General features: G+C 54.4%; 10 protein-coding genes across 10 annotated transcripts; 6 read left to right on the forward strand and 4 right to left on the reverse strand.

Moving 5' to 3' along the window:
• Positions 1 to 306: 306 nt before the first annotated feature.
• On the reverse strand, positions 307 to 1630 carry KRP23_14995 (uncharacterized protein; the record flags this gene model as incomplete). Its single annotated transcript, XM_067885884.1, has 5 exons — positions 307 to 624; positions 705 to 773; positions 853 to 987; positions 1072 to 1238; positions 1306 to 1630. 5 exons carry the CDS (start codon positions 1628 to 1630, stop codon positions 307 to 309), a joined length of 1014 nt encoding a protein of 337 aa, XP_067736890.1.
• A 916-nt stretch (positions 1631 to 2546) lies between these two features.
• Positions 2547 to 2853, forward strand: KRP23_14996 (uncharacterized protein; the record flags this gene model as incomplete). Its single annotated transcript, XM_067885885.1, has 2 exons — positions 2547 to 2631; positions 2696 to 2853. 2 exons carry the CDS (start codon positions 2547 to 2549, stop codon positions 2851 to 2853), a joined length of 243 nt encoding a protein of 80 aa, XP_067736891.1.
• Positions 2854 to 4620: 1767 nt separating this feature from the next.
• Positions 4621 to 5397, forward strand: KRP23_14997 (uncharacterized protein; the record flags this gene model as incomplete). The annotated part of the gene is made up of 1 exon (XM_067885886.1): positions 4621 to 5397. One exon carries the CDS (start codon positions 4621 to 4623, stop codon positions 5395 to 5397), a length of 777 nt encoding a protein of 258 aa, XP_067736892.1.
• A 3152-nt stretch (positions 5398 to 8549) lies between these two features.
• Positions 8550 to 11378, forward strand: KRP23_14998 (Hydroxyproline O-galactosyltransferase GALT3; the record flags this gene model as incomplete). Its single annotated transcript, XM_067885887.1, has 1 exon — positions 8550 to 11378. The coding sequence occupies one exon, from the start codon at positions 8550 to 8552 to the stop codon at positions 11376 to 11378; it is 2829 nt and encodes a 942-aa protein (XP_067736893.1).
• A 2742-nt stretch (positions 11379 to 14120) lies between these two features.
• Positions 14121 to 14708, reverse strand: KRP23_14999 (uncharacterized protein; the record flags this gene model as incomplete). The annotated part of the gene is made up of 2 exons (XM_067885888.1): positions 14121 to 14440; positions 14567 to 14708. The coding sequence occupies 2 exons, from the start codon at positions 14706 to 14708 to the stop codon at positions 14121 to 14123; spliced, it is 462 nt and encodes a 153-aa protein (XP_067736894.1).
• Positions 14709 to 17373: 2665 nt separating this feature from the next.
• On the reverse strand, positions 17374 to 19200 carry KRP23_15000 (Hydroxyproline O-galactosyltransferase GALT3; the record flags this gene model as incomplete). Its single annotated transcript, XM_067885889.1, has 1 exon — positions 17374 to 19200. The coding sequence occupies one exon, from the start codon at positions 19198 to 19200 to the stop codon at positions 17374 to 17376; it is 1827 nt and encodes a 608-aa protein (XP_067736895.1).
• A 74-nt stretch (positions 19201 to 19274) lies between these two features.
• KRP23_15001 (Beta-1,3-galactosyltransferase 1) lies at positions 19275 to 21086 on the forward strand (the record flags this gene model as incomplete). Its single annotated transcript, XM_067885890.1, has 1 exon — positions 19275 to 21086. The coding sequence occupies one exon, from the start codon at positions 19275 to 19277 to the stop codon at positions 21084 to 21086; it is 1812 nt and encodes a 603-aa protein (XP_067736896.1).
• A 388-nt stretch (positions 21087 to 21474) lies between these two features.
• On the forward strand, positions 21475 to 22359 carry KRP23_15002 (uncharacterized protein; the record flags this gene model as incomplete). The annotated part of the gene is made up of 1 exon (XM_067885891.1): positions 21475 to 22359. One exon carries the CDS (start codon positions 21475 to 21477, stop codon positions 22357 to 22359), a length of 885 nt encoding a protein of 294 aa, XP_067736897.1.
• An 823-nt stretch (positions 22360 to 23182) lies between these two features.
• On the reverse strand, positions 23183 to 25825 carry KRP23_15003 (putative fucosyltransferase R654; the record flags this gene model as incomplete). Its single annotated transcript, XM_067885893.1, has 1 exon — positions 23183 to 25825. The coding sequence occupies one exon, from the start codon at positions 25823 to 25825 to the stop codon at positions 23183 to 23185; it is 2643 nt and encodes an 880-aa protein (XP_067736898.1).
• Positions 25826 to 26027: 202 nt separating this feature from the next.
• KRP23_15004 (Lactosylceramide 1,3-N-acetyl-beta-D-glucosaminyltransferase) lies at positions 26028 to 27309 on the forward strand (the record flags this gene model as incomplete). Its single annotated transcript, XM_067885894.1, has 2 exons — positions 26028 to 27205; positions 27291 to 27309. 2 exons carry the CDS (start codon positions 26028 to 26030, stop codon positions 27307 to 27309), a joined length of 1197 nt encoding a protein of 398 aa, XP_067736899.1.
• Positions 27310 to 27984: the final 675 nt, after the last annotated feature.

Genomic DNA, 27984 nt, shown 5'->3' on the forward strand with positions numbered 1-27984 from the left:
AGCACACCCATGTCTTGCGTCGGGTCGCTCGTCGCATCCGATGCAGTAGTAGTAGCAGTGGAAGACGTGCTTAACACCTTGGTAGACGATGAGCCGCTCTGCTGCGTCTGTTGCTCCGCTGCGTCTGTTGCTCTGCTGCGTCTGTTGCTGCCTGCTGCTGCTCCAAGGTGTACTCATCGTCGTGGTTCGAAACCAAGGTCGTAGTCGACGTCGTCGTTTCCGTCTTCGTCTTGACGGTCTTCGCTGGAGTCGCCTCGACGGCCTTCTCAGTCTTCGGTGTGGCAGTCGTCGGGTACGGCGTACCGGTCACGGTGTGGGAGACTCCGTCGACGGCATTTTGTACGACGCCTCCAGATCCCCAGCAAAGCCACAGTATTTTCTCACACCGCACAAAGTCAACACCCAGGGTTCGATCGCACTGCAGCAGCTTGCATTCTTGGTTCGTTTGGTCAACGGTAGTCCCAACTGGCCCGCCATAAATTCAGAAAGCACGTACTGCTCCGTCTCCTCTTCCTCCTTGGTTTCGCTCAGCAACCCTTGCACCTCAGTCCCAACAGGCTTCTTTTCCTGTTCCTGTTTCTTCTTGCTGCTTCGATTCTTCAGGATATTGCTGGTCAGTTTCGCCTGTATGTCGCAGTCTTTCTCTGAGCGCAGCAACTTCGTTCGGGCTCCTGGGGTGCCTGTGCACGACGTAGCTCCTTCACCTTCTTGGTCAGTGCCAGCACGCGACGCCAAAAGCCCAGGTCTTCACGCAGCACTGTTGTATCCACATGCTGCAACAACAACGAACAACACGAACAAATCAATTAGCACAGATCCACCCCACAACAAAGCACCCGCGAGCCGTCTCACCTCCTCCTCCAGTGACTTCAGCAACTCCTTGTACACTTCGAGGCCCACTTCTTCCAATGCAGCAGCACTCGTCTCCTTGGCCGAATCTCTCTCCACGGGCACCTGCAGCGACAGGTTCTCCGGCAGCCTTTCGATCTGATCGTACAGTTACTGATGCTCGAGCGCAACGTACTTGTTGTATGTGTGCTTCTTGAGATACTTGTCCAGGGCCTGCTGCACCTTTTCAACGTCCTTAACGTGCACGAAACCGTGTCCCCAGGGGTACACGACCGTGCAGAAGCCGTCATCGCAGCCGTACCCCCTCAAGCAACCTGCTCCACTGGGGATAGCCACCAGGTCGCCCAGCCTCATGCCGTTCACGACGTGCTCCTTCCTCAGCATGAAGCCTTGGACGGGTTCAACGATCCAGCAACGTAAGACCTCAACCACCTTCTCCTCAAGTTGCAGCGCTACCACTTTTCTGATCCTCTTCCTGCAACTTCTTCAACAGTGGGCACAGACTCGTTTCCAGTTGGCTGCGCGTCTTGGAGACTAGGGGCATCTTGAGCGCTTGGCGTACCGTGCCCAGCAGCTTCCGGGACTTGCAGCTCGGCACCAGCGCCACGGCCTGCAGCAGGTGCAGACAGCGCGCGTCCTGCTGCTCGTACGCGTGGCTCACGGGGTGCAGTAGCGGCGACGCCGAGAGCACGAGCGTGTTGGTGTCCCACGCTTTGCGGAAGCAAGCCTCGAGACGACGGCCACACTCGCGCAGAACTTCCACTGAGGGCGAATCAAACATGCCATTGGAAAGGTTTACACCATTTCACATAATGTAGCCATCTTGCTTCATGTAACTTTGTGGCCATAATCCGCTGGCCATGCTGATCAGCAAGTGCTCCCGGCGCGTGTTGGCGCTGGCCCGCGCGCCGTCCAGCGCCGCGTCCTTCGCCAGCAAGCGCAGGAGCCGCAGCGTTATCAGCAGCACGCCACTCTCCGCCGCGGGGCAGAAGCAGCGCCAGCAGCTCAACCGACTGCGCACGGCGCTGGCCACCGAAACGCTGCAGCATCTACCTCTGCCCAATGCGCCCGCCAATCCCTTAGAACCCGCATCATTTGCAACAATGGACGCAGCTGCCAAGAAGCGGCATAAAGAGTTCGCGCGGATGCTGCGCCAGAAGGAGGCGAAACACGCGCGAGTCAAGCACCTGCCGCTCTTCCGCGAGGGTTCGCCGCTCTTCCGGCGCTTCGGGGGGAAGTCCCTTGGGGACTACGACCAGCTGCCCAGGACGAGCTTCGATGGACCCATTGCGGTGATCCACTCGGAGCTGGAGGAACAAGAGCACGCCGAGTTTCTTAGGGATCAGAAGGTGCTGGGCGTGGACACGGAAGCCCGACCGGACTTCCACCCGCTCAAGGGCAAGCAAGGCAACCCCGTGTGTCTCATCCAGCTCAGCACGCTCGAACGAGCGTTTATTTACAGGTTGCAACGCGGCGAGCCGCTTCCCCCAGTGCTGCAAGAGCTGTTCGCGGACCCCGCAGTGCTCAAAGTGGGCCACTCGCTGAGTGACGACTTCCGACAGCTCAAAGCGTCGAAGCTTGTGCAAGAGGTGAATTCGACGGTGGATACGCTGTACATCGCCCACAAACTGGGCTGCCAGCGACCTGGATTGAAAACGGCGTGCCAGGTGTTCCTGGGCGGATCGCTTGACAAGCAGATGCAAGTGTCGGACTGGGAGGCGCCAGTACTCAGCGACGCGCAGATCAGTTACGCGGCTACAGATGCGTGGGCCCCGTTGAGAGGTGGGTTATGAGGTTGCTGTGTGATAAATCGGAGTGATGTGCTTACGTGCTTGTGGGGCTGCAGTTTTGCTTGCGATGATTCAGATGAAGGACACGAAGGAGCTCCTGCGGACAAAGAGCTACAACTCGTCCGCGCGGACGGTGGTGGACGAGAATCACGATGTACTGCTAGGAAAGCTGCTTTCGTTCGCCCTTCGTCACGAGGTGCCTGGAATGGAGTAACTTTTACTTCGTAGTACTTGGAAGTAGCTAAGCAGATAATCAAGTAGAGCATTGATTTTAATCGCGTACCAGGCGGTGACGGAGGAGACCTGCAGAGTGAACGTGGAGAACCTTCTAATGCCCTGCAGGTGGGTCTCTGAGGCGTCGAACACCGCCACTTCAATCCCAGTCGTACGTTGACAAATTCTACTTTATGCATTGGCGAAGCTTTCCCTTATCCAAATTATTTAGGTCAGCAGTGCGAAGACGATGGCTTAGGCAAAAGAGGTGTTCTGCTGGTTATGAATATGGATACAAGCAGCCCCTTGTTACGGTAGTGCCTAGTCCACTGTCAATGTTCGGAAAAGTTGCCCATGTGTTCGTTGCAGACTAAGCTTACCAAGTGAGCGCACCAGGCCGGAGGCCTCAGAAACAAATTGTTTTCTCATAACCAGGGGTATCACAGTTCAACCGTGCCAGGTGTGATTACTATCGTAAGCGAAAATACACGTGTACACAGATTGTATTGTAGTTACGGCGTCCGTGTTGGCAAAAATGAAGCAAGTTGCAAGGTTAAGTGGCCTTCTATTTGATGTTTATGTTCTTTTCCTATAGAAGCCTTATAATATACAAGACGCGACTTTATGCCGCTCGTCCGTCTTGGAGTGTTTTAATTCTGGTCATGGCTGTCGAATTGGCGGAGATATGCGAGCAGCGGGTCTCGTGATGTTCCTGCTGGGTCTCGTAGATGGTAGGTTTTTGCTGTTTGTGCTTTCGCTACCAGATGTACTGCTTCGAGGCTTGTTTTTTTCGCTGGAGTTCCCCATTGGACGACAAAAAACTGGTGTAGTTCTTGGTTCATTTGCTGTTCTGGGCTGCTGTCTTCCTTCCGTTTGTTCCATTTTGGCGCTGAGGTGCTTCTGGATTGTTTTGCCCACACTGTCAATTCGGAAATACGTTTGTGCCGCACCCTCGTGTTACTTGAACGCTTGGAGCCCTTTGTCCAGTATTGCCATCGCATTGCTGTGTCTTGATCCCTTGGTCGGGAAGCAGAGACTTGCAGCTTCTATCCCGTGCCACACCTTGTCTTCTTCTTCTTTTAGTATAATCCATCCACCAAATACTTGTTCCTCCGGTGATGTACTAAAGTGATACTGCACCATCCATTTCGACAGTGACTGTGTCGGTTTGTTGGTGTCTATCATCATCACGATACTATGGCATGCACTGAAGCAGTGTCCTTGTATTTTGCTCTTCTGCTTCCGTTTCCATGCACTGGCAACCGCCATGACTTGGTAGGTCCCTGCTGCTTGGGTTGCTGTTTGTGTTGCCTGCACTGACGTTGCTTCTCCGACATGGTTGGATAAGTGGGTAGTCCTGGGTCTCCAGTCTTGTCATACCGTAAGTACTCGGCTTGATCTGGTAGTGCTGCTGTCCGCTGTACTAGAGTTGATCGGAAGTATACCGAGGTCTCATCTGTCCAGTGACTTGACGTGTGTACCCCTGCTGCTAGCGTCTCTACTAGATGTTGCTGCTGTTCGTCTGTCATTGCGAATTGCTGGGAATGGGCCTCCCACAACTCAAGTTTCCCCATCTCAAAAATGAAGCATGTGCCATCCAATCGCTAGATTCGATGTCATCTCTCTTGCTATTACCCCTTCTGGTGAGTCAGACTGTGACCATCTCCTTTGCTAACCCGCTGTAGTCCTGCCACAATCATTTTCTTCGACTTCGCCACAAGACGCCGCTCGAGCTCATTCTCGTTTCTGCAGCTTAAGATATATAGCCATGTATCTGCGCGCTGACCACGCGGAGAAGTCGCTGCCTGCGCTGCGCGCGTTCATCCGCGCGAATCCGCTGGGCGTCCTCACGACGGCCATCGAATCCAGCGCCTTCCCACTGTTGCAGTGCAGCCACATCCCCTGGGTTCTTGACATCGCCGACGACAGCAGCGAGACGGACTTTGGCACGTTGCGCGGTCACATGGCGCGCGCGAACCCGCAAGCCAAGGCGATGGTCGCGAGCGCCAAAGCTCGTGCGCAGTCCGCGGGCCTAGAGCCAGGCCAGCCCATGCAGCTGGAGAAGGAGGTCATGGTGCTCTTCAACGCGCCCGTCAACCACTACGTGACGGCCAAATTCAACGTTGAGACCAAGCCGGCAACTGGCAAAGTCGTTCCGACGTGGAACTACGCGGCGGTGCAAGCTTACGGCGTGGTGACGGTGTACTACGACATGAAAGCCGAGACCTCGTCCGCGTACTTGGGTCAGCAGATTCGAGACCTATCGCACATGGCTGAGTCCAAGATCATGGGTTTCAAGCAGCCGTGGAAGGTGGAGGACGCACCAGCGTCCTATATCCGCACAATGACCAAGGCAATCGTGGGCGTGGAGATCAAGATCACGAGTCTCGGGGGCAAATGGAAGATGAGCCAGGAAGAGTCACTTGGCGACCGCGCGGGGATCATCCAAGGCTTCCAGAGCATGGGCACAGACGCCGGCAATTGGATGGCGACGACGATCACCGAGCGGTGCGCGCTGTCAGATGAGCGAAAGACCAAGAGCTAAACCGTAGTAGGGCAGTGGGTCGGCTGCATTTTTCACTTTGCTTCCAGCTGCCTCGATTTTTTTTTGCAAAAGCACAACAGTTGCTCCGCAGTGTAGTTTGACATCAGCGATTTGGCCTCGTTATGAGATGGTTAATCCTACGTTTCTGGCAGATATAATACATATTGCCTCACTACCAGCATCGCCCGTGGAGTTGGCGCTCCAGTCGATTAAGGTAAACTGCACGGTTAGCGGGGGAGGGGGGCAGTAGTTTTGTTGTCGTGGGTGTCTGTGTGTCTTTGTTTTTTTTTGCAGGCCGGGCTTCGCAGCAGGAGCCGTAGTCGTTAAGATGCTCGACGACGTGGCGACTGCCGATAAAGTTGTGGATCTCGGCTTCAACTTACGCTTGGCAGCGAGAACGTGGAGGTACTGCGAGAAGACTTGCATAGCTTGTAAGAAACTCGGGTTGATTGTGGAGATCGAGCGCTCACGACGAAATGGACAAACTCATCTGTGGTCGAAATGTTACGGACCACGACTGGTAGCTGGCGTTCCCATTCGTTTTCCGTCGTCACTGGAGCGATCGTTCGCTGTGGTATGTTAATCTTCACGCTACATTGCCTGCTACGTAGACCGTGGATTTCTTGGAGCTTTTGCTTGGCGATGTTGTGGTATCTTGGATATATGGCCTTAGATACTGGATGATGCACTTTCAGTCGGATAAACTTGATGTCACCTAGAATTTCGTGTTTGACTGGGGGAGGTTTTCGTGCTGTCTGACTGTGGCTGCATTCACGAAAACACCGCCAACCGCACACCCCACTCGACGACTAACCGAGTTACGATGAACAAGCTACTGCTCGCATGTATTGTCGCTACCTTCACGACGCAACTCGCTGCAGCTGATGCCAACGTCGACGCTTCAGCCGTCGAGCGCAATCTGCGGACTAACATCGACTCGAGTGCTAGCGGGACTGCTGGCGCTGCTGCCGGTCTGGAGGAGAAGACGTGCTATTTCTTGGGGTGGAAATCGCTGCCGTACACGTGTTCGGGGATATTTGGCGCGTAAGCGGCTGGTAACACAGGCAGGCTACTGGCGAGCCTATGATCGCTCCAGGTCGAAGTACTTGGTATCCATTTCAATGCAGTAACTTGGTTTCGCTCTGTGCGAGACAAAGTCGAACTCGATCCTCTTTCCATTTCCCATTTTGCTGCCTCCGACTCACACCAAGATGATGAAGTTGTTGCCGACCTTCGCCCTCGTGTTGTCAGCTCTGCTGGCTTCTGCAAATGCCGGCGGCACGGGGACTTCGACTCTTCTCACGGAGCGTAACCTACGTGACGAGAGTGCCAGTCTCACTGGAAGTGCCGCGGATGAGAAGGTCTGCTACTTGCTGTTCTGGCCGTTCCAGTGCTAAAACAGCCTGCCTCCCCACCAACAGCCCACACTGGAGAAGAGAGAGTAGTGACCGTTTTAATGCAAACTCACGACACTTTTTCAACCGTGATCTAGACTTTTCATCTCATTTATATCGTTCCAGTCTGCAGCTCCACCATACACACGACAGCGAGGATACCCAGGTACAGGGAGTAGTAGCCAGCATTTTGTGCTTGGTTTTGTATGTTTCGGCGTAAAGCTTGATGGGCGCACCGATGAGCAGGCCATACACGGGGTAGACAGCTCCGTAGACTGCGGTTCCAAGACCACCCAGCGCCAAGAACTCCCATTCAGGGAAAGCCATCTTCCAGATGCGCAACGCGGAGACTTTCGAGATGTTCTCGGTGGAGCCGGATTCACTGTCGTTGATTTCACTTGAGGTGTCGGCTCCCATTGCCGGTCCACTGGACTTGCTAGACGCTCTGGCAGACTGCACCGGTTGTGAGCTTTTCCGATCGATCTCGGTCGATACGTCTACCATCATCGTTTCGTCGGCTCCTATAGCCTTTTCCTCAGCAGATGGCTGCGATTGAGCTTGAAGGAGAAGCCGGTAGTGACCGTCGGGAATACGCACGAGCTCGTCGTGAGAGCCAAGCTCCACGATCTGACCGCCACTGTGCACGGCGATGCGGTCTGCGTCTCGGATAGTCGACAACCGGTGGGCCACAAAGATCGTCGTGCGGTTCGACCCTGCCACCAACCGATCCAGCGACGTCTGGACGATGCGCTCGCTCTCCGTGTCCAGCGCACTCGTCACCTCGTCCAACAGCAGAATCGGCGGGTTCTTGATGATGGCTCGCGCGATGGCAATACGCTGCTTTTGACCTCCCGACAACTGTGCGCCAACAGGTCGCTCATCTTGGCGCCCATGTCGTATTGGATAGTGATCGTGGCTTCGGTCACACGCGAAGACAACTGCATCGGGTCGTTCACGTCGAACCAACCGATCTCCTTGGTGAGGATGGCGTTGACGTAGAGGCTTCAGATGCGCTTGGGCTGGCGCGACGCCGTGAGGGACCAGCAGTACACTTGCAGGTAAGCCACAACGAAGCCGATGATACCCACGATCATGAAGGTAATCGACGCAGCGCGAACGCTCAACATACTGAGGGCCGGCGTCTCGCTCTCGCCGAACTCGTTGATGATGTAAGGACCAACATTGGTCGCAGGACACCGGCACCGCAGTGCCCAAGAGCACGAGCAGCTTGTCGGCCGAGTCTGCGAAAGAGAATAACTCCACCACGGACACTTGTTTGCTCGTCGCCGCGCTCACGTCAGGCGTGTTCCCTACTTCTACGACTTTGACGTCGGAGTTCTGCTGCGAGGACCGGGGCGCATGCACGGTCATGTACGATTGCGGCTCCAAAGGGCGAGTCATGCTCTTCACCTGGAGTCGGGTTGGTTTGTTGTCACTTGCTTGTTGTGTGGTGAGTTGTGGAGTGAGCCAGACATGGATGACTCAGTAGTACAGGAGCCTGCAGGTCAACAAATCCCGAGCCCGCACACGCGCAATAACGAAAAACGTGAGAAGTCACTCGACCCAAGCCTCCACGCATGATCAAGCGTTGCGTAGCAAATAGCTGCGTGCATCAACACGTACAGTTGACGGGGACTTCTCATTATGAAAAATGAAGAAGGAGACCGTTGTAGGCTACAATGTAGCGGGTAGCTAAATTACCGAGTCCAAATATATTTTTGTCTACTTTTTTTTGTCCCATTCATAGCAAATCTAGTTATGGAGCTCAAGTGCACTCGGCTACTGCTTGCCGCGTGGTGGTCGATCGCTATTACCTCTGCAACTGTCGCGTTGGATACTGTGATCCCCATTCCCCGTCAAGGGGGAGACCCTGTGTACCGATTCCACATTGTCCATCCTGCCAATGGGTCCGTGGTGAAGCTACCGCTCAAGTTTTCGACCCACATGGGCATCACGAGCATGGAGCGGTACGTCGCGTACTATACCGGGAAGCGAGTGTGCATCGAGTTCCAGGATGTCGTGACTAAATGCAACTCAGTTCTTCACCCCGACATTATTTTTCACGATCTACCGGAGGGGCACCACACTGCACGAGCCTTCGTTACTGACGATGGCGGTGTTGAACGGCAGCACTTGACCAGTCCAACCTGGTTTTCTATCGTGAGTGAAGAGGAGTATGATGTACACGCTGCAAATGTGGTGGAGCAAAGTCATGCATCGCTTCACCTGCCGAGGGATGTGAATTTACTCGAGTGGATGGAAGAGCGGCACGAAAAACTGTCAGACAACGGGAACAGCGCTAACACTTCAATTATTTTGCATGCCGATGGCACGGAGCCTGTGCTGGTGATTGGAATAAAGACGGCCGTGGTGACAAACTTCGCTCGTCGCCAAGCGATTCGAGATACATGGGCACAGGACGCGAGGAAATATGGAGCGAAAGTGATGTTTCTGGGCTGTAACCCAAACATGCTCGGTGTACACGACGAGAGTGAGCAGCGATACTTGCAGGATGCAGTCAATATGGAGAAGAAAGTGTACGGAGACCTGCTGACCGATGAGCTTGAGTGTGAAGACTCCTACGGACTATTGGCGGAGAAGGTGGTGGCTTTTTTCCACCTTGCGGCGGCCGAATTCGCACAAACGCCGTACGTGATGATCGCAGATGATGATATCTACTTGCGAGTGGATAAATTAATTCAACTCCTTCAGCAAAAAGGGAGAAGGAAACGGATGTATATGGGTCAAGCGTGGGGCTCGAGCTTTACTCGCATTTCTTCCCCTGTTCGTCAAGAATCGCACCAGAACTATTTGCCAAAGCATCAGTATCCGATGAACAAGCTTCTGCCCTATGCATTTGGTCCTCACTACGTGATTTCGATGGATTGTGCTCGCTTTCTTTCAAGAAATCATTGGCGACTGCGGAGTTTGAATGGACTGGAGGATGTCAGCGTCGGGCTGTGGCTACTAGTGATGCAAGTTCATCTGGAAAACACACAACAGTTTTCGCATCTTACTCTCCAGCCCTGCAGAGACAATTTAATCTCATTCGCAGAGTTATCCCCACTCGGTGTCCGTATCATCCACGCGAACCTTCTTGGAGGCAAAGCGTTTTGCCATGACTTCGACCGCCTCACGTGGAATCACTATACATCTCCCTCTCAACTGGAAATGACCTCCGCAATTCCTATCCCAAGCCACGAATTGCACCAACTGCAGGTTGATGTCCACACAAGAATCGTCTCGTCAGGACACTTGCAAGTGACGACAACGCTGTCAGCTCCAACCAATGCAGGGGTCGAGATTTCATATATCTCATCAGTAAACACCTTCCCGTCCTACCTTTTGTCTCTCTTTCTCGAGGCAAAGCAGCACCTGCCGTTCACAGTCGTAAACGCCAGCTATTTCGACTTCGCAACAACTGTACAGCCGAAAATCCAAGACTGCTACCACCAACTCAAGCAAGAAAGACCCATCGACCTATCGCGAGGAGAGCTGTGGCGGCATAATCTTTTCCAGGCAGACCCGGCCAAGTCCGCTCTGGTCGTTGCGTATGCACCTAGCGCGTCATACTCGCACGTTGTGCTGGAATGCCTCTTCGCCTCCGTTTTTGAGGCGCAAATGCGTCCCATGTTAGTGATACCAGCCAACCTCCTGGAGAAATACCTTGGTATCTCTCCCGACGTGTTTGTCTTCAGTCCCTTGGGTGGTAAATGCAATCCAGCAGGAGCACCCGCGTGCCAGAAGATGGTGGCAGAATACTTCGAGCGCTACAGTGCCGGCACCGCCAAAAGCGTTGATAGCAGCAGTCGCAACAAATCTGGTGCAACAAAACCAGATAGAACGACGCAGTTGGTGATGCTGTCAGGTGAGGCCTGGAGCACCGATGGTCTCGACGAACGCGTACTGCTGATCTCGACGCTAGCGAACGCTAACCGGACCAAGCACATCCACCTGTCGATGGCAAGTGCGTCCTTCGCGGAGCGGCTAGACCACGGACCGTTGTCGCTTTTGTCTCCCTCGGACACGAAAACCGAGTCTCCAAAGACGAAGTTCTGCGCATATTTGTACGCTCACTGCGATCGAAGCGACCGCGAGCTCATGTACGACGCACTGAATGCTCTTCGACCTGTAGACGCCCTCGGAAAGTGTGCGGGGTCGTCGAGACCTCCTGACCAGACGAAGATGGCATCCCGTTTGGCCATTTTCTACAATGACGACGCGGTGCGCCGGTATGCGCCGTACAAGTTCGTGCTCGCCTTTGAAAACACGCGCGCGGCGGGCTACGTGACGGAGAAGCTGGTGAATGCCTTTCTGGCGGGCAGTGTGCCCGTGTACTGGGGCGATTCCAAGACCGTGTCCGAGTTGTTTAACCCCGAGAGCTTCATCGATTGTGGCCGATTCGACAGTCTGCAGGATTGCGCCGAGTACGTTGTGCGCGTGGACGACTCGCCCGAGATGTACACTCGAATGCGTCGTGAAGCACCCGTGGCCAACATGACGGCGTTCAACGAGGCTTTCTCGTGGCATCCGACTGTACCGAGTCGGTTCATGGCGGACGCAGTGCTTCGCCACTTTCACAACTAAACTCATTCAAATTTTCTGCTGCAGACTGCAGGCTATAGAGGTACGACCTGTACGGCGGGACAAGGGTCCGGTGTCGAGTGGAAGTATTGTTTCTTGCTAGTCACTTGTTGTGTTTGAGACAACGTGTGCACGCTCCAGTCTTCGGGTGTTTTACTCGTGGCAGACAAGGCTGAGAGAGCGCGACAGACAAGGTTGATAGATCCCATTGCTGGCTCAACAAAATATATTGCCACTGCGTTACGATATGTAAAAGTACAAACTTGTCTTCCTAGCTAGCAATTGTTCATCAACGTCTTCTTGTCGGATCAAGCAGCATGTGGCGGTAGCAGAAGTCCATTCGGCGAGCGGAATCCAGGCGCCTCACACGACGAAAGCCTCGGACGCAAGCGCCGAAGCGAAGTAGGAGAGCAAGCAAGTGAGCAATCACAGTGGTCGACAGAGAGTCATGAGTCCCTGTCGACCACTGCAAAGCACACCACACTCGCACCTCACGCGAAGTACGCCAGCATCTACAGCTTGAACGAGGGTAATGAGCCCCGATCAACTGAGCCTGCTGACGCACCTCACGCAAGGCCTGCTAAGCCTCGGCACTCCACGCCCAGGAACCTCCATCGTAGAATAGCCACAGAATCGCGCGGGACAGAGAGAGATGAGTCTCTGCCCCGCCAAACTGGAGAGGCCTTGGAGAGCTGACCACGCGAAGAGGTGCCTCCAAGCGGGTCAGTTCCCCACGCCAACCATTCCAGCTTGTCGCCGATCATGATCTTGCCGCAGCAGCCGCCACGCAGCAGTTCACGTCCAGCTGCCGTCCAAGACGACTAAGCTGCCCACCGCCGAGAACGCTGCGGCGACGACGACGTGGGCGATGGCGAAGGCGCCAGCCTCTTGGTCTTGGACGCCCAGCCGAACGACTCCTTCTTCGCGGCACTCTTCGTCTCCTTGGACTGCTGCAGTCTCTGCGCCGCCAACTTTGCAGCCTTGCTCGCCGCCAACTTCACAGGCGTCGGTGCCGATGACGACGTGCTCTTGGAGCGCACCGTAGTCGCTCCACTCAGCTTCAGCTCCTCCAGCCTCACCAGAGTCTCCGTCAACTCCACCTCCCGCCTCTGGACACAGCGCGTCTGCGTCTGCGTCGGCACCTTGACGATCTTGGGCGCTTCCACGGTCACTAGCTTCTTCTTGGTGGTGGAAGCTTCCCAGCTGGCCACAGCCGTCTTCGCGCTGGTCAGCAGCGCCGTCATCTGCGAGCGCAGTGTGTTGGTCGCCTCGACGTGCTGCGTGGTCTCGTCCTTGGCCTCTGCGAGTTCCCTGGTCAGTCTGTCAGCCGTCTCCTCGTCAGGAGGCCGACGTCTGGCTTTGGATGATGCAGCACGACAGGCTCCAGGCCAAGCACAAGAAGCTCCAAGACGAGCACGCGCATCTGGCTTTGGATGATGCAGCACGACAGGCTCCAGGCCAAAAAAGCTCGGCCACCTTGGCCACGTGCCAGCGAGACTGGCCATACTGCTGCGCCAGCTCGGCCATGTAGTTCTCCTCCAAAAACTTGCGCTCCACCTCCTCCATGAGCGCGGCGCATGCGGCCTTCCACTGCGCGTGCTCGTCCTGGAGCTTCTTGTGCTGCATCATCCAAAGCCAGACGTCGGCCTCCTGATCGTTGCGGTCGCCCTCCAGCAGCGCGTACTCCTCCTGGAGCTTCAAGTGCTTGCCCTTGACCTCTGCGTGCTCGCCCTCCAGCAGCGCGTGCTTCGCCTGTAGCTGCGAGTGCGCGTCTTGAAGGCTCGCGTACTTGGCCTTCGTGTGCGCCAGCGCCTTGCGAAGGTACGTCTCGCTCACCATGGTCCAGTCGGAAGTTTCTTGCTTGAGCTCTGCTGGTCCAAACGGAGAATGACTCGTTTGGGCTGTGGGCGGGCGTTTGGGCGCCAAACTGAATTCAAACGAGAAAATGCGACATATCTCGTTTTGTGTGGCTCTGGCGCTAAGAATGGCATGTTCTAGAAGCCACGCACTGCTGGGCCGAAAGTGATCCCAATCCATGGCCCCAGCAGTAAACCTCGCAAGGGCTCTGCGTGGGCTCCAGCGCTCTGCGACGATGGGATCAGCTGCTGCTGACAGTCGCGAGCGGTGGAAGCGAGCTCTTCCAGAGCAAAGAAGAAGACGAGCAGCAGACTCTGCTTCGCCAAACAGTGCTGCTGCTGCTGCTGCTGGCACATGCCTGTTGCAGCTAGTCGAAGCTGTAGCCATTACAGTGGGGTCATTACAGTGGGACTTGTAATGGCTACAACTTCGACTACAGTGGCTGCAACAGGTATGTGTAATGGCTACCTCTTCGACTAGTCGCGACGTAGCACATCTTCTCCACGGTACAGCCGTGCTCAGGCCCATCGAGACGAAGGTGCAGGCCACGCAGCAGGAGAAGGACTTGTGGGCCTCCACAGTGGACACACTACCGAGCAGTTCGAGTTGCTGGAACAGACCGTCATGTCTCGAGAGACAGCCATACGGACCGCTCGTGGAGACAACGTCCAGGCGGACGACGTCTACGTGCTGTTCAGCAGTGTTCCGCGCACCATTGAGTCGGTGTTGTGTCTGCTTCGAGGCTTCATCGAGCAGCAGAAGGTTCAGTTCTTGTACGTGCACACGTGCGCGTGCAACGTGCTGGTGACCATGCACCCCGCTGCAAGTGTTCAAGGAGGTCGAGCCAGGTGGGCTGTGGCAGCGACTGTACTATCACAAGGACTTTTGCTACGGCGCGCTCAAGGATGGCGTGAAGGCGGTGTACGGTTTTGTCAAGGCGGTGGTGGACAACAAGCAGCCAGCCAGACTCTCCTTCTCGGCGCACGACAACTCGGTGGGGGCGTTGCTGAACGTGTTGCAGATTGATGTGGGCTCGCAGATTGCCCAGTACGGCACGATGCTGGCCTCCGAGGTGTGTGAGGACAAGGCCTCGCACGAGCCTCTCATCAAGCCACGCTCCGAGAACGAGGAGGTGTTTTCGCAGGCCACACGCAAGACCCGCTGTGCCCATTCTCGCACTTCGAGTCGCTGGCGCTCGAATTCCTGTCCTACAAGGCCTCAACGGATCAGCGGACAGCTAGAGTGTGTATTAACATTAACTTACTTCCTCAGCGTCACCGAAGCCACCCACGTGTGCTGTGCAACTAGTGGGCTATGCGGTGTCTTGGAGGCACCGTGGACAGGTTTAACCTCGTCTTTCGCGAGCACGTCCATGTAATCGGTGCCTTTGTACTTCGAGTCCTTCCACCACGTCTCCATCACGCCGTCCTCATCCTCGCTGCTCTTGTTCGCATTTGGTTCGGCCTTGGCGTTCATCGAGCTTCTCCTTTTCTGCAATGAGCCCACTTCAAACGCGTCGTCTTGGCCACCTTTTCCTTGCTGCCTACGGTTGATTCCCCAGACCCTGGAGGGTCCAGCCACCACTTACCACATACCACATACTCGGGCCTTGGTCTCTTTATCCTTGGCTCCAGCATCTTTCGCTGCTGCCTTATCAACGCCTTTTTGCTTAGGTCATTCAGGAGGTACTACAATTTCCAGTCCAGGTACTGGTTCCTTGACCGAATCGGCTGTTAGGTGTCTTCTCCAGAGCCAACAACAGAGTCGGAGGATTCTACACGCTGCACCAAAAACCTCGGCAGGCACCCGACGGCGTGCACCTTGTCCCAGAATTTGCTCGCCTGCAACATAGCCGTCCTCTTCCATGAGGCCAAGCTAATGAGAAATCCCATCACGCGAAACGCTGTCGTCAAACGCCGACACGTCGAGCTGGTGAAAGCCTTCGTCCCACACAAAGCCTCGAGGGAAAAAGGCGCGATGGCACCGCCGTGAAAAGCACATCGCCCTCCTAGAACGTAGCAACGTCCGCCTCCACAATAGCCCGCACAACCACCAGCGTGCTTCCATCCTCGACAAAATTCTCTAGCAGGATCTCCTGGTCTGTCTCCGCCAGGATGCTGCGCCAGCGACACCAGCTTCTCCTTCGCGCTGAGCACATTGGTGTCTATGAGCCCAGTATAGTGTAGCTCCACGCCACGCACAGCCTCCCGCGTCTTTAGCTGCACCTGCATCTGGAGCGTCAGCGGCGCCGCGTCTTTTGTGCTCTTGTCACCTTCATGTGCTCCACTCCCCCGCGCCATCTGCACACATTCTTGACCTTCTGCCCGCCCTGCAGAGGCGTAGGCCCTGCCGCGACACAGCCAGCCAGAGAGGGTGCACGCACGAGGCCAGCGCTTGCGAGTCCGGAGCGTCCGCCCTGGTGTCTGTCGGACCGGTAGAGAAGTGGAAGTGGGGAAAGCTATACAGAGCTCCTATCAGATGTACAGAGCTGCTATCAGATTCCACTCCTCCCTCGCCTTTTCCGTCAACTTCGGCACCAGCGTATGAAGCGTTTCGTCATCGAAAGCACACAGATGAGAAGGCAGTCACGCGCGCTGCTCGTAGCTTTTGCAAATGCATCCCACAGATTTGTTTCGGACTCAAGTCGACGAGATGGAACATCGCTCAGCAGCGTCGCGAGTGATCCAAGTAACATGTCCGGTGCAGCCCTTACCATTGGTTGGGCCTGCGAGTGGTAGCTTTTCAGCACTTTCAGTTCATCCAGCACGCTTTCGCCCATGACATTGGTGGAACCGCTGTGCAACGGCAGTGGTGGAACTTTCTCTCTGGCGTAGCCTCGACTCTTACGAAAAGACTCAATTCCTTTTCGGTAGATTTCAAGTAGTCGGCACCACGAGGAGGTGACTTACACGACACCGCTTCAGTAGGCGAACTCGATATTGATACACGCTGGCTGCATGTGCCCAAGAATGAACTTCTCCTCGTTGGCACGAAACTGTGCACGCAAAGGGTTCCGTCGAACGTGCTCAGCAATCAAATCCGCGTATTCAGCCTCTTCGTCAGCACTGTCCATTGCCGAGTTCATCGACTGGGGTTCTCCAAGCTAGACGATTCGATTCTGTCAGCAACGCCAATGCCAAAACCTTCACTGCTGGTTCTCGGCCGCTCAACTTGCACCCCGTTAGTAAAGCATTCCTTTCCAAGTCGGAAAATGGTCGACTCGACTGAGAAAATTTGTAGAGCAGCCTCCGCCCCAGTCATTTCCAAGCGCTTGCACGGTATATTCGTCCCCGCTCGAGCTCAAACAGCGGCAAGCTGCAGTCTCGCGCTAACCATCTCCGTTTCAAACGTCTTTAAACGGTGGTGTGGGTCGTAGCCCGCAACACCAATAGTACTATCTGCTTCGCTTGGAAGGCTGATATCAACCATGGCTTTAGAAGAGTCTCCTACAAAACCAACTGGAACCAGCATGCCAAGCTCCGGCCGCGACGTATCAGATCTGTCCTTGCATGCCAAGCTAAGGTATCGTCTAACCCGCGGCCAAACTGCTGGTTTGTCGCCGACATGTAGCCCTTAGGCTCCACAGATTCGAACTGCATTCCGTTGTATAGACATAAGCTCAGTTTGACCCGCGGCAGCTCAATCTTCAGCACTTCGAATGGAGATTTCAGCGGATGAAGAAACTTCTCCTCCTCAAACTTCGCCAGAACGTTGAAAACTTTGGCAGGTTACTCATCCTTCTGTACAAGCCGGTCGTAGCCATCCATCCAGTCTAGAATCTCCTGGTCCGGATAATTCGTATCGCTGAATGGTACTTCAAGTACTTTGTAGCAGTAGTTCAACGTTGCAGCCAAACCATCCAATTTGGACTCGCCAAACGTACTAAGCGTGTTGGTGCCGCACGTGCTCACATATTCGATCAGTTCTGGGATTCGACGCGTCATCCTCTCCTCAATCTTGCTCTCTACACCAATCACTCTGTCGGCACAGCGCAGAGTAAGGCTTGCACACAGGAATGACTTGCGAAATAGCACGAGAAGCTCACAAACTCCCTGCGCAATTGATGACTCGCAGTTTGCCGAGTTGAGATCTGTACTAGTATAAGGATACTCCACGGAGTATACTTTTGTGAGGTCAGCGTTTAATTCAACTGGTAATTTACTTCAGAAGTTTGCTCACTGAAAACTTGAAACTCGGTCTTTAGACGATCAGCCATGGCAGAACAAGAAGTAGATTTGACGGCGGTTGGGAAGCTTAACCGAGCCTCAGCACATATCCGGCGCGTGTACGCATGGAACGTCTCATGAGCTGGGGAATGCGACACCTTGACACCAGCAGAAGCTGGCGTTGAAATGATAGTCGCGATTTCGTGCAGATCCGTCTTGTTCATTTTCGCGACAACAAATCCAAACTCTAGTGGTTCTGGGAACCACGGGAGCATCCGGTACAAGCCGTTTCTCACCGCGTCCCCCGACGTTTTAAACCACAGGTTGCGTTCAAATCCGTGACAAAAGGAGCGGCCTTCCTGTAAATTGCTGTGGACTTCGCGGAGTGCCAACGGAGACAAATCGCCGAATGCCACGAACCTGTCGTTGCATGGGTTTGCGCGTAAGTAGCCCAGGTTTGCTTGGTGCTGAACGTGTACCTGAATGGCTAGCATCCACACTGGCATCGTGATGTCATCGATGCCGTTAAGACCGTGGAGTCGGTACCGATTCTTCGAAACGAACTTCGCACAGTCCATCGAGAGGAAGAAATACGCGCCCATGGCCATCGGAGGAAGCTCAGAAAGCGGATATTGCTCCACAGACAAGGAGTAGCGAGAGCTAGCGTTTCTGTTGGGCGTGTCCTTACGTCCATATTGTATCGACGGCACCTGCCCACTGTAATACCGAGTCTGGGGACCAAGGTGCTCGAAGTGTCTGATCAATTCGGAGACGCGAACGTAGACGTCATCATCAGCTAGCATCACGTACTGGGCGTTGGAATACTGCGTCGCTGCTACGTGCAAAAACTCCTTCACCTTGTTTGCGAGGTCAAGGTACGAGTCGTTGCAGTCGAGCTCCTCTGTCAGCAAGTCGCCATAAACCATCTTCTCCAGCAGAATAGCTTCTCGAAGGCGTCTACGCTCCACCTCCTTGTCCGGATCTCCAGGCTCCGATTCCTCAACGAGTGACAGAGGCCGGCATCCCACAAACAGAACTTTGGCACCACGAGGCAATGCCTCCTTGCTCGCCCACGTCTCTCGAACGGCTTGGCGGAGCGCAAAGTTCGAGGCGACTGCCGTTTTCACTCCGATCACGAGCACGAGCTCTCCATCTTGAGCTCTGCCACCAACCTCCTCAAAAGGCAGCCCCACCTGCTCCTCCTCCAGCTTCTTCAGAACTGTTGGGTGTCGTTGTTGTTGCTGCTGCGCGGCCCAGTCCACAAGAGAGAGGTCGTACCCTGCGCGATACTTCGCCTGCCTCGCTCGCACAAAGTCTGTAGCCCGCGCAGCCAAGTCTGCACCACTCACAACATGAAAAGTGATCGGCAGCGACGTCCAGTGCCGCTCACCTATGGGTTTGTGGTTCTCGTCCGTCTCGCTAAAGTACGCACGTACAGTGTACGTGGCAGCCTTGCAGTCCTTTATCCCCATCCACGACTCGTTTACCGGGAAACACGCCAACGTCACGTTCCTCGACTCGAAGCAAACGCTCCTCTCGGAGTACAGTTCCTTGTACAATTCCGCTCCCCCAGCTCGAATGTTGATGGCCATGGCCAATTTCACGGGGGCGGTCTCCACGGCTCCGTCCACAGGATAGATGATCTGCAGAGAGGTGACCGGGTCGTCCACACTGCCTCGCTGCGTCTTCAGTGCATGGAAACCAGTCGCATCTCCAACACCCGAAACCAAGCTACCACTAGATACGCCGTAGACAACCACCGACAGGAGAAGTATTACCTCATCTACTCGCAGTCTACGCATTGTTCAGGCGTGTCAAGACGCGATCTTTCGGTGTGCGAGCCGAGACCTTTCGGATAGGCAGATGTACCCCGAATATGCTAGTGCGACTCGCTCTGCTGTGGGTGAGCACCGTGCTCGGCTCTTGTGGTGGCTATTTAGATGCAGGGGCTCAATCCCACACAAATGATTCACTTGATCCGGTTACGGCAATCGAAATCATCTATCCTGTTGATGGAGCGGTAGAAAAATCCCCCGTCGCGTTCAAGACGCAGATCGTCGTCCGTCCCGGGGCCGAACACCAGTTTCTCGCTCAAGCCGAAGACGTCCGCGTGTGTGTGGAGGTGAATGGAGAAACCATCGACTGCTCTCGCGTGGAGGAACCCGGGTTCCAGTACCGTCAGCTTGGCAGCTGCACTGCTCGAGTGTATCTTTCGCGTTCTGGTGGCAGGTTCGAGTGGAAATCCGTCCCCATTTCTTTCACGTTGGTAAACGAAGCGCAGTTTCTAGCGCACGTCGCCCACGCAGTCCAAGATATTGACAGGAAGCACCGAGCTGGCTTCCAGTTGTCCCTTGTGGAATGGGCGCACTCGCAATGGAGATCCCCAGAGGACGAGCTTGTGCGACGTCTAGAACTTGACGAACCAAGGTCCGACTCGATCCGGGAGACGGACCCAGAACCAGATAGTGGCCTGCTGCTTCTTGTTGGAGTTAAAACGGCTGTCGTCTCTCATTTTGCCTTCCGACAGGCTATTCGAGAGACGTGGGCGAGCAAGTCAGCGTTGCCTCCAGGGGTGAAAGTGCTTTTCATGGGATGTCGGCCGTTCGCAGTCGTCTCGGAAGAAGACGGCGACGATCTGGAAGAAGACACGAAGTTACGGAGCGTTTGGGAAGCAATTGAACTGGAAAAAACCGTGTACGGAGACCTACTGACGGACGAACTGGATTGCGATGACTCCTACTTTCGCCTGGCAGATAAAGCAAAAGCTTTTTTCCACTTTGCGGCGACACGATACCCGAGAGCACAGTACGTAATGGTCGCGGATGACGACCTCTACCTTCGCCTCGACGAGATAGCCGCTCGTCTACAGCGTCGAGGCCAACGGAAGCAGTACTATGCTGGCCATGTTCGATCGATCGAAAATGCTTGTAAACTTGAGCCGATTCGAGACAGTGAGTCCCGCAACTACCTCTCTACTGGCCAATACCCACTGAATGAGCTACCGCCATTCGCACTTGGAGCGAATTTCATCTTGTCAATGGACTGCGTGCAGTTCGTGGCGAAAAATCACCGGAGACTGCGCGATTTGGGCGGGATGGACGATATTTCTGTGGCTCTCTGGATGTTAACCGTGCAGGTTCATCCGAAGGCATTTTATGGTCTGGAGTATCTGACTGCAGGCCCGTGCCGGAATGATCTCGTGTCTTTGAGTGATTTATCCGAATCAACGATTCGCGTTATCCACGATAATGTCCTAGGACAGCGCCCGTTTTGCCACGGGTTTCAGCGGTATGCCTGGCTAAGACAGAACATTGGAGCTGCAGCGGAAGGACGTCCGACGTTGCTGTCGTTCTCTCCGGAGCCTTTGGATTTTGGGTTTTCCGTTTCTAGATCCACGGACTCAGTGGAACTGGAACTAGGCACAACGATATCAACGCGAACGTGTGCTGGTGGGAAGGTGCTGTATTCCCCTCTACACGAACCATTCGGAGTCTATGCACGAAAGTTGTGTGCACATGTTCGCCTCTATTTTCCGGGCGCGGCTAGGACGTGTGCGGAGGTCACGGATCGAGCACGGATCGAGCTGGATCTGTTCTTCCAAAGACTGGCTGCTGCAGGCAAAAGTGAGCAACTTGTAGAACAGCAACGTGGAATCATGGCTGTGCTTTCAAACAACGTGGACTATTAGCCAACTCACGCCTCGGGGAATTTAATGGGTCACAGAGCTGATTGTGCTCACGGTCATCGTCGTGGTTCGAAGACAAAGTCGATGTCTTCGTTCCAGTCTTCGCCTCGACAGTCTCCGCTGGAGTTTCCTCGACCGTCTTATCAGGTATCGACCTACCAGTCCTGGTCACAGCAGGCGTAGGAGCTTCAGTCTCCGTCGTGGTCGCCATGCCCCGAGCCCAGGCGTATCCCATCTTGTAGGTTGAAGATATGTGTTTCCACAGGTTCGTTTTGAATTCGCTCCGCGCGCGTACTTTCTCGCTTTTCCCGCCCAAAAGCCCCCAAGCCGACAAATATCCGGCATTTACTAACTGAGGCATTGGAGCGCAAACGGCACTTACGACTGGGCCATGACGGACGACGCGTTCTACCGCACGGCGCTGGCACAACTGCAGATCGAGCACTCGCAAACCGTGACGGCGCTGAAGCAGCAGGTGGCCGCGCTCTCGCAGCACAACGAGGTGCTGTCCGCGGAGCTGCGCACGAGCAAGCAGCAACAGACCCACTGGACGGTGGCCGATCTGAAGCATGCGGTCGAGATACAGGCCATGGCCAAGGCCGAGGCGATTGTCGCGGACAGGTACTGGGCGCTGACCCGCGAGGTTTGGACGCTCAAGCGCCAACTACAGAGCAAAGAGAACTACTGGGCCAAGAGCAGCCAGGCCACGATGGAGGACTGGGCCAGACGCACCAAAGAAATCGCAGAGGCCAAGGCTGAGACCACGCAGCGCGACGAGGAGATCAGGACGCTCCGTAGGAAAATGAAGACGCTGAAGAAGAGGGCGGATACGGCTGTGGCCACCAGCTACAGCTTCGAGCAGAGGATGCTGGACGTGGAGACTCAGCTGGCCCGCAACATGCAGAAGCTGCAAGACAAAACGGTAGATGTTGAATACCTGATGGAGGAGCTGGTGACGTTGCAGATGCAGCAGGACGAGATGCAGAGTGCGGAGAGCAGCGGCCTTAGCAGTCCCACGTCGGTGAGCTCCTGGAGTGCGAGAGAGACGACGGAGACACCAGTGACGTTGCTGGAGGCTGTGCATGAGCCTGCGGAGGTGCCGGAGCAGACACCGCAGCGCCGACTTCGGAAACGGGAGATGACGCTGCTCGAGGAGACCAGTGACAGCGACCACATCAATGATCCATACAGGAATGTGACTCTGCGTCGGAAGTATAAGAGACGTCGGATGGACAGCAACGCCATCGCATTCGACAACCTACGACTAGTTCGGTGAAAGCTGGACTCGTGCATGGCGGATGCTGCAGCAAGAAGATCACGATTGGTGACAGAGGCACTCATTTCTGCCTCTCATCGTGGACGTTTCAGCTCTCCGTGATCTGGAAGCTGCACGATGTGGGACTCATTTCTCCCGCGTGGCAGCTCTCCAATTGGCGGGGCAGAGACTCATCTCTCTCTGTCCCGCGCGATTCTGTGGCTATTCTACGATGGAGGTTCCTGGGCGTGGAGTGCCGGGGCTTGGTAGGCCTTACGTGAAGTTGCGCCAGCAGCTCAGTCGATCGGGGCTCATTACCCTCGTTCAAGCTGTAGATGCTGGCGTACTTCGCGTGAGGTGCGAGTGTGGTGTGCTTTGCAGTGGTCGACAGGGACTCATGACTCTCTGTCGACCACTGTGATTGTACACTTGCTTGCTCTCCTACTTCGCTTCGGCGCTTGCGTCCGAGGCTTTCGTCGTGTGAGGTGCCTGGATTCCGCTCGCCGAATGGACTTCTGCTACCGCCACATGCTGCTTGATCCGACAAGAAGACATTGATGAACAATTGCTAGCTAGGAAGACAAGTTTGTACTTTTACATATCGTAACGCAGTGGCAATATATTTTGTTGAGCCAGCAATGGGATCTATCAACCTTGTCTGTCGCGCTCTCTCAGCCTTGTCTGCCACGAGTAAAACACCCGAAGACTGGAGCGTGCACACGTTGTCTCAAACACAACAAGTGACTAGCAAGAAACAATACTTCCACTCGACACCGGACCCTTGTCCCGCCGTACAGGTCGTACCTCTATAGCCTGCAGTCTGCAGCAGAAAACTTGAATGAGTTTAGTTGTGAAAGTGGCGAAGCACTGCGTCCGCCATGAACCGACTCGGTACAGTCGGATGCCACGAGAAAGCCTCGTTGAACGCCGTCATGTTGGCCACGGGTGCTTCACGACGCATTCGAGTGTACATCTCGGGCGAGTCGTCCACGCGCACAACGTACTCGGCGCAATCCTGCAGACTGTCGAATCGGCCACAATCGATGAAGCTCTCGGGGTTAAACAACTCGGACACGGTCTTGGAATCGCCCCAGTACACGGGCACACTGCCCGCCAGAAAGGCATTCACCAGCTTCTCCGTCACGTAGCCCGCCGCGCGCGTGTTTTCAAAGGCGAGCACGAACTTGTACGGCGCATACCGGCGCACCGCGTCGTCATTGTAGAAAATGGCCAAACGGGATGCCATCTTCGTCTGGTCAGGAGGTCTCGACGACCCCGCACACTTTCCGAGGGCGTCTACAGGTCGAAGAGCATTCAGTGCGTCGTACATGAGCTCGCGGTCGCTTCGATCGCAGTGAGCGTACAAATATGCGCAGAACTTCGTCTTTGGAGACTCGGTTTTCGTGTCCGAGGGAGACAAAAGCGACAACGGCCCGTGGTCTAGCCGCTCCGCGAAGGACGCACTTGCCATCGACAGGTGGATGTGCTTGGTCCGGTTAGCGTTCGCTAGCGTCGAGATCAGCAGTACGCGTTCGTCGAGACCATCGGTGCTCCAGGCCTCACCTGACAGCATCACCAACTGCGTCGTTCTATCTGGTTTTGTTGCACCAGATTTGTTGCGACTGCTGCTATCAACGCTTTTGGCGGTGCCGGCACTGTAGCGCTCGAAGTATTCTGCCACCATCTTCTGGCACGCGGGTGCTCCTGCTGGATTGCATTTACCACCCAAGGGACTGAAGACAAACACGTCGGGAGAGATACCAAGGTATTTCTCCAGGAGGTTGGCTGGTATCACTAACATGGGACGCATTTGCGCCTCAAAAACGGAGGCGAAGAGGCATTCCAGCACAACGTGCGAGTATGACGCGCTAGGTGCATACGCAACGACCAGAGCGGACTTGGCCGGGTCTGCCTGGAAAAGATTATGCCGCCACAGCTCTCCTCGCGATAGGTCGATGGGTCTTTCTTGCTTGAGTTGGTGGTAGCAGTCTTGGATTTTCGGCTGTACAGTTGTTGCGAAGTCGAAATAGCTGGCGTTTACGACTGTGAACGGCAGGTGCTGCTTTGCCTCGAGAAAGAGAGACAAAAGGTAGGACGGGAAGGTGTTTACTGATGAGATATATGAAATCTCGACCCCTGCATTGGTTGGAGCTGACAGCGTTGTCGTCACTTGCAAGTGTCCTGACGAGACGATTCTTGTGTGGACATCAACCTGCAGTTGGTGCAATTCGTGGCTTGGGATAGGAATTGCGGAGGTCATTTCCAGTTGAGAGGGAGACTTATAGTGATTCCACGTGAGGCGGTCGAAGTCATGGCAAAACGCTTTGCCTCCAAGAAGGTTCGCGTGGATGATACGGACACCGAGTGGGGATAACTCTGCGAATGAGATTAAATTGTCTCTGCAGGGCTGGAGAGTAAGATGCGAAAACTGTTGTGTGTTTTCCAGATGAACTTGCATCACTAGTAGCCACAGCCCGACGCTGACATCCTCCAGTCCATTCAAACTCCGCAGTCGCCAATGATTTCTTGAAAGAAAGCGAGCACAATCCATCGAAATCACGTAGTGAGGACCAAATGCATAGGGTAGAAGCTTGTTCATCGGATACTGATGCTTTGGCAAATAGTTCTGGTGCGATTCTTGACGAACAGGGGAAGAAATGCGAGTAAAGCTCGAGCCCCACGCTTGACCCATATACATCCGTTTCCTTCTCCCTTTTTGCTGAAGGAGTTGAATTAATTTATCTACTCGCAAGTAGATATCATCATCTGCGATCATCATGTACGGCGTTTGTGCGAATTCGGCCGCCGCAAGGTGGAAAAAAGCCACCACCTTCTCCGCCAAAAGTCCGTAGGAGTCTTCACACTCAAGCTCATCGGTCAGCAGGTCTCCGTACACTTTCTTCTCCATATTGACTGCATCCTGCAAGTATCGCTGCTCACTCTCGTCGTGTACACCGCGCATGTTTGGGTTACAGCCCAGAAACACCACTTTCGCTCCATATTTCCTCGCGTCCTGTGCCCATGTATCTCGAATCGCTTGGCGACGAGCGAAGTTTGTCACCACGGCCGTCTTTATTCCAATCACCAGCACAGGCTCCGTGCCATCGGCATGCAAAATAATTGAAGTGTTAGCGCTGTTCCCGTTGTCTGACAGTTTTTCGTGCCGCTCTTCCATCCACTCGAGTAAATTCACATCCCTCGGCAGGTGAAGCGATGCACGACTTTGCTCCACCACATTTGCAGCGTGTACATCGTACTCCTCTTCACTCACGATAGAAAACCAGGTTGGGCTGGTCAAGTGCTGCCGTTCAACACCGCCATCGTCAGTAACGAAGGCTCGTGCAGTGTGGTGCCCCTCCGGTAGATCGTGAAAAATAATATCGGGGTGAAGAACTGAGTTGCATTTAGTCACGACATCCTGGAACTCGATGCACACTCGCTTCCCGGTATAGTACGCGACGTACCGCTCCATGCTCGTGATGCCCATGTGGGTCGAAAACTTGAGCGGTAGCTTCACCACGGACCCATTGGCAGGATGGACTATGTGGAATCGGTACACAGCGATCGACCACCACGCGAAAAAGAGTAACCGAAGGTACCCCCGAGAGATTTGAGAAAAATAGAATAAAAGCATATCAAAAAATCCAAATCTCTATTGAAAGATCCAAAGATATTGTTCAGGGGAGGCGATGCTCGTTAGGATGAAAGTGGTTGTCGCTTTGATCTGGTTGCTGTTTAGACTTGCTGCAGGGTCGCCGCTGTCTTGGGGTTCAAACTCAGCAGAAGACTCGGTTGAGTCCATTGAAATCATCCACCCGATCGATGGTGCTCTTGAGAAAGCGCCCGTTGTGTTCAAGACCCTCATCAATCTTCGACCTGGAATGGACAAGCGTTTTGAAACCCAGTACGCAGGTGGTCGCCTGTGTATTGAAGTAAACACCGAGATCATCCACTGCTCGCCACTTGATGAACCTAAAATTTGGTACGACCAACTCGGCAACTGCACAGTCCGCGCATACTTGACACGGTCTGGTGCTTTCCAAGCTGTGGAGAGAGGAGTATACCGACAAACGGCCCCAATCACGTTCACACTTGTGCGCGAAAGTCAACTCCGTGAACATATCGCTCGTGAGATTGTAAAAGACGACAAGAAGCATCGTGTTGGGTATCTGCAGTCGCTTGTCCAGTGGGCTCAGATGCAGCAAAAGCAACCAGACAAAGGCCGTCTACGGTTCGATGGACCTGATGAAGGAGTCGGCAACGAATCATTAAGTGATCCGATGCTAATTGTAGGCGTCAGAACAGCGGTCGTATCTCATTTCCCATTCCGACAGGCGATCAGAGAAACGTGGGCGAGTCCATCGAAACTACCAGAAGGTGTGAAAGTATTGTTCGTAGGGTGTCGACCGTATGCGGTAGTTCCCGAGGAAGAGATCGCCGACAGCAGATCCGAAGAATCACATTTACGCCAGATTTGGGAAGCAGTGGAGCTGGAAAAACAAGTTTTTGGTGATCTCTTGACCGAGGAGCTAGACTGCGATGATTCATACGACCGTCTTGCGGACAAAACCAAGGAGTTTCTCCATTTTGCGGCAACTGAATACGCAAACGCACACTACATTATGATCGCTGATGACGACCTGTATCTACGCTTGGACAAGATTGCTACATGGCTGAAGCACCTGGGTCCGCGTGATTTGTTTTACTCCGGCCATGTGCATGCCATAGAAAGCTTTAGCCTAAGCAAAGTACCGCCCAATCGCGACCCCACTTCTCGCCACTATCTGACTGAGGAGCAGTATCCACTGAACGAGTTACCGCCGTTTGCGCTCGGGGCAAACTTCTTCTTGTCCATGGATTGTGCCCGGTTCGTGTCAAAAAATCGTCGGCGGCTTCGCGATTTGGGAGGAATGGACGATATTTCAGTTGCATTGTGGCTGTTATCCATCCAGGTTCACCCAGAGCACCTAATGGGGTGCGAGCACCTTGGTTGGGGGCCGTGCAAGGACGATCTAGTCGCGTTAAGCGATTTATCAGTGTCAGCGATTCGCATGATCCACAGCAACGTTATTCTACAACGGAGGTTCTGTCATGGTTTCGATAGGAGTGTGTGGATGAGGAAGAATATTGGTGCACCGACAGAAGGAAAGCCTCGATTGTTGTCATTCTCTCGAGATACACTTCGTTTTGAATTTGTTTATCGTAAAACTGGCAAAGAGGGTGAATTTATGATTGTTGTCACCATCTCGTCACCAACTCGTGCTGGGATCAAGGTGCCTTATTTTCCCGTTCAGGAGAGCGCTGTGGGATTTTCGCGCCGGGTTTGCGTGCAGGTTCGGCTCAGCTTCCCAGGTGCATCCGGTACCAGCTCATGCGCGAAGGTGGCCGAGCAAGTTTTTTCAGAGCTCTTCACTTTTTACGAAAAGCTCAAGAGCGACGATACACTTCCATCAACACGCCTAATAGATTGGAGATTTACGTCAGAGCAAGCCCTGGCGGAGATCAATGCAAGCACAACAGAATCCAACACTCACAGCCCACCATAGTACGAGGAAACAATAATCCTATAATAATAATTCAGATTGTTTGGCCCTGTGAATGACGTTTAGTTACGACGTCACAAACTGCACGAGCTTAGGCCTCAAT

Source organism: Phytophthora ramorum (assembly GCF_020800215.1).
Source record: "Phytophthora ramorum isolate Pr-102 chromosome Unknown Phyram_PR-102_s0024, whole genome shotgun sequence".
NCBI lineage: Eukaryota > Oomycota > Peronosporomycetes > Peronosporales > Peronosporaceae > Phytophthora > Phytophthora ramorum.